Source organism: Asparagus officinalis, chromosome 5 (assembly GCF_001876935.1).
Source record: "Asparagus officinalis chromosome 5, Aspof.V1, whole genome shotgun sequence".
Lineage (NCBI taxonomy): Eukaryota > Viridiplantae > Streptophyta > Magnoliopsida > Asparagales > Asparagaceae > Asparagus > Asparagus officinalis.
In genome coordinates, this window is record NC_033798.1 from 15,105,380 (window position 1) to 15,115,570 (window position 10,191).

The 10,191-nt window shown below is 36.7% G+C and overlaps 1 protein-coding gene across 2 annotated transcripts; it reads left to right on the top strand.

The window, feature by feature from the left end:
* Nucleotides 373-7,902, top strand: LOC109844055 (autophagy-related protein 18c-like). 2 transcript variants are annotated; one of them, XM_020413060.1, is made up of 5 exons: nt 373-500; nt 1,206-2,048; nt 3,235-3,493; nt 4,650-4,773; nt 7,589-7,902. In XM_020413060.1, the coding sequence occupies exons 2-5, from the start codon at nt 1,278-1,280 to the stop codon at nt 7,671-7,673; spliced, it is 1,239 nt and encodes a 412-aa protein (XP_020268649.1). In that variant the 5' UTR covers nt 373-500; nt 1,206-1,277; the 3' UTR covers nt 7,674-7,902. The 2 variants fall into 2 exon arrangements, with proteins under 2 accessions (XP_020268649.1, XP_020268650.1); XM_020413061.1 differs by having other exon boundaries at nt 384-500; nt 1,069-2,048.

Here is a 10,191-nt window from a genome sequence, read left to right on the forward strand (position 1 = left end):
TTTTTAAAAATGAGATAAGATGAGATGTGATGAGTTGGATGATGTGTCACATTTCTTGTGCTTGGTTTATTTTTAAAGGTAAGAAAGAAGATTAAATGAGATGAGTTGGATGATAAAAATAATATTTTATTAGAAGTTATGAATGAGTTTTAGGGATGAAAATGGATAAAAATATTATTTTATTGATTTACTTGTATTAGGAAACCAACCGAACATGCCCTAATCTGCGAGGACTTTGCGGGGTCACGCAGGCGGCGTGGCGTCACCGCGAAAAGACACCGCGGCGTACGTTAGCACCCCTAGCGTACTTTCCTGCAAACCTACGCCTCCGACCTTTTCCTCTCTTTCTTTAAGCAGAGAGAGCGAATAAAACTCACGAATAATTGAGGGGTTCTTGTGTTGTCGTGCCCCTCAAGTATCCATTCTTCAGAGACTCAGTTTCCCGTTATTTCGCTGGAGAGCGAGAGAGAGAGAGAGAAAAAAAAGAACTAAATTTTGAGGTAACTTCGTGTTGATCCTATTTTCCCCCCTTTTTTTTTTGGATTCAGATCTCTTTATAATCTCTTGTAGATTTTGAGTTAAACCCTCTCGTATCGTTCAATTTGGGAGATTCTCCACTTTCTAGGTTTGCAGTCTTGGATTCAGATCTCTTGGATTCAGATCTCTTTATGAATCTGATGACCTAGAAATTGATGATTAATGTGGGTTGTTTTCATTTTGAGGTAAATGTATAGTGCAGACAGAGTAATTCATTATGTCGGTGAGTATCGCATTGGATGTAATTTAGAATTATTTTTTATGATCCAGATCTCTTGGAGAATCTTTCTCTAGTTCGCTCATTAAACCCACTTGAATCGATCAACTTGATTAATCTAATGACCTGAACCGTGTGATTGGATGTTATTGGTTGTTTTAAGTCAAGTTCTTGATTATTTAAGGTTGACAGTTGATGTGTACTGATACTTTTCTTTTCCGAGGGAAACACTTGGTGCGCATTTATTTATTTATTTATTATGCTTCAATTTAGCACAGCGTGTCTGAGAAATTTAGTGAATGTCGCTTTTGTAGAATGGTAGTTGGAGAGATCCTGGACAAATCTACTTCCTGAAATAGAGAATTTTGGGGAAAACAGAGAAACAGGACAGGCAGTAACCTTAGACTTCGTTACTTTCTTATCGGGCGATGTTTTGAACCTTGTCTTGTAGGATCCAGAGAGAGCTTTGAAGATTCTCCATTTGTTTGTTTACCTCTCTGCGTCCTGTGCTGCCTGAGGCCAAATGAGCTCTGTGGTCGCGTCATCACAGGGAAGCTATTCCCCTGCAAGGCTTAGCTTAATGGATTCACCACGTTCGTGGTCCCTTTCATCTTCTTTGGGTCAACCTGAAGCTCCTGAACCTGATTTACCTGATGGCAATGAAGCTGAATTATTGTCACTGTCTTGGAATCAGGACTATGGATGCTTTGCCGCTGGAACAAGCCATGGATTCCGTATTTATAACTGTGATCCGTTCAAGGAAACCTTTAGAAGGGATCTAAAAAGTGGGGGATTTGGTATAGTGGAAATGCTTTTTCGCTGCAATATACTGGCTCTTGTTGGCGGTGGTGCCAATCCAGAGTATCCACCAAATAAAGTAATGATTTGGGATGATCATAAGAGTCGGTGCATTGGTGAATTTGCTTTCAGATCTGATGTTCGAGCTGTGAAATTGAGACGAGATTGCATAGTTGTGGTTCTTGAACACAAGATATTTGTGTACAACTTCACGGACCTGAAGCTTCTTTATCAGATTGAAACTCTATCTAATCCTAGGGGGTTATGCTGCCTTTCACATAATGCAAACACCTCGGTGTTGGCTTGCCCTGGGCTGTATCGAGGACAAGTCCGAGTTGAACACTTTGGCCTGAAAGTTACGAAGCTCATCAGTGCACACGATTCACCAATTTCTTGCTTCACTTTGACTTTGGATGGACTCCTCCTTGCAACTGCAAGTGTCAAGGGTACCCTGATCAGGATATTTAACACAATGGATGGTACACGCCTGCAAGAGGTAAATGCATAAGACTTGCATTGTGATATCATTCCCACATGATTCCTTATTTACAACACCTTAGTAAGTCGATACATATTATCCTCATTTGATTTCTCCTGTAGAGTTCTCTTTGGCTTAGTTAGGCAACAAGTGTCCACCCAATAGTTGCCCATGAGTATGGCATTGATAACTCAAACAACAAATTTCATTAGCAATAGCCAATAGGATATTCAAATATAGATGATGTCCTAAAACTAGATGGCGTAATCAATGTGAGGATGGTTAAGCAATTCTGTCGCATGACATGCCAAATGAATGGTCCTATAGTGGGTTTTATGGGAAGAGTCTTTGGATTGGATAATTCCAATTAACTTCAAGAACAAATAGCAACTAGTTTTTTTTAGGGGAACTCATAGGAAAAGAATTGATGAACCTATCAGTATAAACAACCTAAGCTGGTAATGCATTAACTATCTGCGTAAATGACCTAATCATCAGTGTCTACCTTGACAAAAGAAAGAATAATAACTTTTCAGCTCAAATTCTCAATCATCACTCAACTGTTATTTCAACCATTGAAAACTCCTCCCTTATCTCGGGAAGTTCTGGAAAATAAAGGGTCTGACATATATTTTAGAAGACTAGTAATGCATTATGCAAGCAAGTAGCAAGCTCCAATATTCTCTTAAGACTAAAAGTGTAAGATGGCATTTTCTGTAGGGCATTACCCCCATATCCATGGCCTAGACCGAATACAAGAAGAAAGTAGTATATTCCAAAAGCCTGTCCATACTGGCCCCTGTAAAATTAGATCCTGCAGAGTGTCTATTTTGATGCTAGTGTGCTAAAATTTAGAAGAAGCTGAGTAAAATGTTACAAGCAAAGTCCCAACAGAGCTTTCTTGGTTACTATTGGGATAGTGTATCTTCTTTGTCCTTATTTGTGGCATTAGTCATCAATCAGAACTGCAATTTTCGTTCCCTGTGATGTCACCATTGGAGATTGAGATATATGGTAGTAATATGTCCGGGAATGTTTGGTGGGTAATGTGCTTATAGGCCATATTTCCATTTTGCCCATTGCTATAACTCTGCACTTTCCATGTATGTGCGACATGCTTGTAGTCCACATTCCAAATTGGCTACAATTGTTCACTTTTCATTTATATCTTGTTTCTCAGTTCTAGGTTATGACTGTATCGCAGGTACGCAGAGGGGCAGACAGAGCTGACATATATAGCCTAGCTCTCTCTCCAACTGTTAAGTGGTTGGCTGTGTCTAGTGACAAAGGCACTGTCCATATTTTCAGTCTTAGGGTTCGAGTAGTTGGAGAGGATGCATCTACCCAGAATGTTGTTGGTCATGGTCCGGAATTAGCACGCCAAAACTCTTCATGTTCACTTGATGCTCTTATATCTTCAAACTCTGGTGCCAACGCAAGCTCATCATTATCTTTTATGAAAGGTAAGAAACATTAAGTCCCTCTCCACTCAAAAGATTGGAGAAACAGTGTCTTTAGAATCTTTGATGCAGTTTTTTTTCCTTTTTATTTTCTGCATTTTATTATTGAATTTATCAGTATGATTGACCTTACTCACGAGCATTTTATTATTTTCTGCATTTTATCTTTGCAATGCCCAACTTTAAGACGGTAGCTTCTTGAGTGGTAAAGAGAAGACAACTTTCCAATCTTTAATCAGCAATTCAACAGTTGTTATTTTAATACTGGTTCTCACATTTTTGTTTAAATATGGAAATCCTACTCTAGATTTTTGCACATGGCTGCCTTTTTGAAGCTCACTTAGCTATCTTTTAATAAGCATTTACACACAGGTATTCTGCCAGGAATTGCCAAATTTGATGTAATTTTAACTTTTAGAATGTCATCATAGTCGGTAGACCTTTCAAACTTACAAATTCTTAGATAATTGGCCTGTATCCACCTTACAAGTTTGCATATTAAATTGATTCAGGATTCAGGCTGTCTATTTTGTTTTGTTTTATCCTTTTTTAAGGTTTTAAACTTAGATTGTAAAAACTGAAAATATACAAAGTTAAAACTCTCAGATATCCTTTACATTTGATTTCTAAAGAAATGGAATTATTATGTTTAAAGTACTTTTGGTGAGGGCTTCACTGGAAGAAGCCTTCTTGGTGATGTATCTCTCTTGTAAATGATTTTGTTTCAAGTTCTGATTGTAACAGTCAAAACCAAGACGTGAAAGTCTGATGTGTCTGACGGTATAGAACCTTCAAGAAGTAGACGCATCAATTTTTCATTATCTGCGTCATGATCAAGGTGATATTGAATTTTGATATGCTACAATAAAACAAATTAACCAAGTTCTGCCTTTTTGACTCGCTTTACTTGGATGCAACAACTTTACTCCATAATAATTTTTGAAACTGTAAATAGATAACTGATCCTTTTACAACATGAAAACACAATTCCTCAACTCGGGATGTTGAATTTCACTGGCTTATAATTTCCACACTTATTTTGGGAGGCGAGTTTCCAGATTATTTTGTGCTATCTATTTATCGTTGCTTCTTTCCTTGCTGAAGCTTGTAGTTATTAGGTGAGAAAAAGGATGTTCATTTACAGCTGTTTGTTTTTCAGGTGTGCTGCCTAAATATTTTAGTTCTGAGTGGTCATTTGCTCGGTTCCACCTACCAGAAGCAACACGCTACTCTGCTGCATTTGGAGCCCAAAACACTGTAATAATCATTGGCATGGATGGCAGGTACTGATCCTGTCTTAAAATTTTATTGCACTTGTATATAATTGATATCTTTTATCCTTTTTTTTGGCTACTCAGTTGTTTCCATTTTCAATAAACAGTGGATCATTATGGCACCTTTTGATTGGTTTGTTATTGTTTTCACTCAGATTTGGTTTCTTCTTAATCACTTGTGATATGTTTGTGTTTACTAGCAAAGATTCTCCATACATTTTAGCTGAGGTATATAGTCAAAGCTGAAAGACATTCCTCACGTTAACTCTCACAAATTTTTGGGAATTGTTTGTGCAGAACTTAACAGTCAATCAATATAGCTAAGGATAGGATTATAACTTAAGTGCTACCTCCAATAAAAATTTTGGATCATTCGCAATAGAAATTTTAACATATAAGATGGAGGCAAAACTCTTAGCTGCAGAATGTCTATTTGCAAATTAGTATGCATTACTCGACACATCTGTATCTTACAAATGTCATCACCAATAAGTACCTTGATCATTAATTATGACACTATAGTTAATTTTTTAGTAAGTTGTGTGTGTATAATCTGTAGTTCATGGAGTTGTGTCTTTTGATATTTTAACAATATATTAATTGTTGGGGGGAAAAAGAGCGGGTGGTACATATGACTAATAGCATAATATCTATAATACTAAGCAGCAAAGGAAAGGGAAGGCTCTTTCTAAAATCTTGCCAAGTGCCAATACTTGTAGTTCAGAAGTTGGAAATTCAATGAAAACAGGCTAAGCAGCCAACTCTGAGCTGTTGGCTTTTGTTAAAACGAAAAGGCAGTCAGATTTGTCACAGGTCCAAGTAATGATGTGCGCACAACATGCTATTAAAGCAGCAAACCACATTCAAACTTTTCTTGCTTTGATGTGATTACCAGCTTTCTTACCTGCAACCTACTTAATATCACATCATAATTGGGGGGCTTAATGGTTTAGTGGTATGAAAGGGGAAATCAGTACTTCGTGGTTCTTGGACCAGAGCTACAACCTTCATTTATATAGAATACATAGAAAATGGAATTACATCCTATATATCTGTGCTGTCCTCTAATGCTGCTTGGTGCTGGCCATCTCCTGGCACATTTCATGAAAAACAAATCACAATAATGTTGCCTTTTTTTTTCCTTCCTCTTTTCTCTTAGGATATAGGTAATAATCAGTGAAAAATATCAAAGTTAGAATATTTCTTTTTTATTATATTTGTTATATTCTAATTATAAGTTTTGGATTAATTTACTAAGTTTTGGATTAATTTACTTTCTTATTCAATTTCTTATTACCCAAAATGGTGATTTTTTTTGTCCTAGACTCCTAGCTACATCAAAGTAGAGTAATAGGATCTATGATAGTATTACATTATTTTCTTTTCTTAGGAAACTAGACTCTTACTAACATAAATACTCAAGACAGAATATTTCTTTGTCTTATGAGTATTATAATTTTCTTATTATAAGTTTGAAATTAATTTTATTTTTCGGGTTCATGCAATGCCTTATAACTCGAAGGGGGGTATATATAGGATAGGTGCAGATATTTCCTTTGTCGCCATTATGTCGATATATACCGCAATCCTGAATGCTATTCATTCCCAAAATTTCACTCTTGATGTAAACCACACTCTTGAACGGCATTTTATTTCTAGTGTCACTAGTCCATGTTTTTCGCCCAGTTGTGTAGAAACATCTCCTAGAAACTGAGTAACGAATTGTGTTTGAGAGAGTAATTACTGAGTAATCAAAAAGTATTGAAACCAAATGTAGGCTAACACTTTACATCTGGAGCGTAACTGGGCCATGTTGACCGATATGTAGTGTGTTTTTAGGGGAAAATGTTTTTTGATAATAACTTCAAACATGACAAGAGCCACAATTCTCTTCTCCAAACTCGAGATATTATGGCCTTTTTCTTCCCCAAACTTGTTGAGAAAACATTACCTATTTTGAATCGCAAGAATTTAGACCCCTTGACTTGCACTTATATGACTCAAATTTGTTTACTTTACTGCATGGGCACTTATACTATAGCTGGAGCTATTTAGTATTTAAGTATTCCTTCTCCACATTTTGGGAGAAATATAAAGTTCATTTTTTAAACCTGCTTGGATCCCGTGAGCAGGATCGGTTTCTTTTACCTCACAGTTTGCTATATAGGTTACTTAAACTGATTGGTTTGCCAATCCTAACATCCATCCTATTTTGATTAGGTTAGAAATTCGGCCATGTTTGATTCCATCTACTTGCATTATCATGCAAGAACTGAAAAAACCTATTATATTTCATGATTTCACCCGATAAAGATATAACCTGGTATTTGTCTACCATGCTCTCATGAATTTTCATTGCATGCACTCCTGCAGTACTTTTCTCATCCTATGCAAAGCTATGAGTGAAAATTAAAAATGAAGAATCTAGTTTCTTCAACGCTTGATTGATCAAATTTAACGCACGCACTACTCAACAGGAGCTCCACGTTCATACCAATAATTGCATCCTGGCTTCAGACATGTATATATTGTCATTGATGCACTGTTATTTATAGGGTTAATTGTGGATACACCCCTATAGTTCTATTGTTGCAGATAGACCCCTTGAGTGAACATTTTTTTTTAACTCAACAAGATAATTATCTTTGGACAAATAGATCTCATGTGATAAAAGATTTTAAAAAAAAAATCACTCCCAGGGTCTATCCACAATTAAACTTCATTTATATGAAACGGGAGAAAAACAGCCATCAAACTTCAGTATTTTGATTCTGTGCCTAATGTGATTTAGTTTTAGAAACTAATAAGTGATCTCTCCTCTCAGTTTCTACAGATGCAGTTTTGATCCCGTTAATGGCGGAGGTTTCATGAAAAATGATAACCACCGGCCAAAACCAGCAACTAAGTGAAGTTATAGAGAAATGCCATTTATAATTTGCAGCTCATGTAATTATAAGAAAATCAGGACTACCTTCTATAATTTTATTATGTGCATATAATGCTTCTGTTCTACTTCATCTGTAAATAATTCCTCGCGGTTTCTCTGGAATTGTTGGTGTGATTAAACAACAATTACATCTAAATATTCCTTGTATATAGATTTTCGGTTGTTAGCCATGGCTTCAGCTTCTTTTCTTCCTCTGTTCTTAGAATTAATTATACACAGACCCATTAGTTATTATCATGTATTCGTTATCGTTGAAGAGGCGGATGGGATGGTTGAGCTCATTTATAATAGTGCAAGTTTTTTTTTAATTAGCTTAAATACCTAATTTTCTTATTATTGACGCCTTTTACCCTTTTTACTGCATCCAATAGTTTTACTTTTGATTTTCTGTGTGTGTCCTTGAGATGTCGTGAAAGGTGTTCTCTGGTGAATTACGGATGAGCATAGCCGTTAATAATATAATGATTAAAGGCTCTGGATTATTATATAACAGTGTACCATGTTGGATGAAGGTGTACAAGTATAGATATTTTTTATTGAGAAAAGTGTAAGTATAAATATTGTGATGTGAATATCTAAATGTCATGTGCAATCCTCATTTTATCTGCTTGCAGAACTAACATCACTGCATTTGCATTTGTTAAACTATATTGTGAAAAACAAGCATATGATTATCAATCAGAATATTTAAATTGATCGCATTGTTAATTTAATCGTAGCCTTTCAATTATACTATGGGATGGTCATCAGGAGGAAAAACAATTCATGGGGCCTAAGGAAGTTCTTCTCCATCTCGTCACTTGCAAACTTATTCCACCTCAGTGTAGGTGCAAGCTTTGCAAATATTTAATTTTAAATTCATATTCTTCATGTAAATCCGGCTCTAGAAAAAACCAGAAAGCCTTGATTGGATGCATAATGAATGCAAAATATTTATAGCACAATCATTGGAGTAAAGATTGGCTGATCATGGTATTTGTGTGTATAACACAATGTATGTATATATATAGTTTTTTGTTTAAGTATCTTGCCTTGTAGTTTTCATTTTATTATAACATGCATGACGAATGAACAAGATTTGTATGTACAAACATTGAAATTAAAGCCTTCCAAGTCTTCATCGTCGTCGTCGTCGTCCAGGGAATTCTTCTCCACGTTGTCTCTTGCATACGTTTCCAACACATCAGTGTGTCCATTAAATTATATTGGAAAAACAAGCATTTTACTAGGTATCCTTCAATCAACTATATCATTATCTCTTCCCAAGGGAGATGGCAGGGTTTCAGATGGGTATGGAAACCCATTATTAGGCGTCCTAGTAGCGATGAGGCCAGGGATCAAGTGTTAGCCTTATCTCAGTACTTGTCAGCTTCCAATCTTGTGCCGTCCGAGATGGCAGACAGTCCCTCCTGGTCTTTAACAGCATCCAAGCTCTATACTGTCAGATCTTTTCATCATCTTTTAGCTGATGGCGGAATGCGTTTCAGCCTCCTTTCTACCATCTGGAACAAAGTCATGCCTAGCAAAGTTCAAATCTTCTTCTGGCTCCTTAGTTCTCTCAGATTGAAGACCAAAGACAGACTTGCCTCCCAAGGGTGGTTAGTAGACTCTCGTTGTCCGTTCTGCTCTGATCAAGAAACCACGATCACCTCTTCCTATCATGCAACCTGGCACAACAAGTCTGGGCTCCTTTTCTCCTCAAACTGAGTGTTGGCTCCCTTCCATCCAACATTGAAGATTGTTTAGCAATCTGCTCTAACCACTCTATCCCTGCCTCCGTTCGTCTCCTATGGGGCGTCTGCTTCCCCACTGTTAGTTGGGTTGTGGAAAGCTCGTAACGACCTAGTCTTCTCAAATATCTCGACTTCCCCTCTGATTATCATCAAGAAGGCTGTTAACCTCATTCTCTTCTGGTCAGTGGCCTCCACCTCCAAGAAGTCGCTCAAGTTAAAGAACCTCGTCCGCTCGTCTGGTCTCCAAGACATTCTTGAATCAAGTGCCGACAGCAACTCCATGGCCTGATCTACTGATAGTACTCCTGTTTCTTTTGTATATGCATAACAGTTTTTGGTCAGTTTTTCCTTTTTTGCTTTTTCTTGGTTTTGGGCTTCAGTTGGTTCTGTTTTTGGGTTTTTTTTCTTAAGACATCTTCTAATGAATGGGCTAAGATGCCTCATTCATAAGAAGATATCTTCTTTTGTAATCTGAACTTTTGGTATAGTTTATACATACTGATAGGGAAAAGCCCTATTTTCCTTCAAAAAAAACTATATCATTAACTTAAATTTAGCCACTCAATTTATATAATATAGTTGGACTATTGACTTGGGAGTCATACACACCACATGAACTAACATCGCCTTACTTTTCAAAACTCCAAAAACGAATAGTATTGCCTACGTACAACCATTCATTTTCAATGAAGAAGTCTATCAAGTCATCGCCTGTGAAAATCTTTTCCACCATATCTCTTGCAGAGT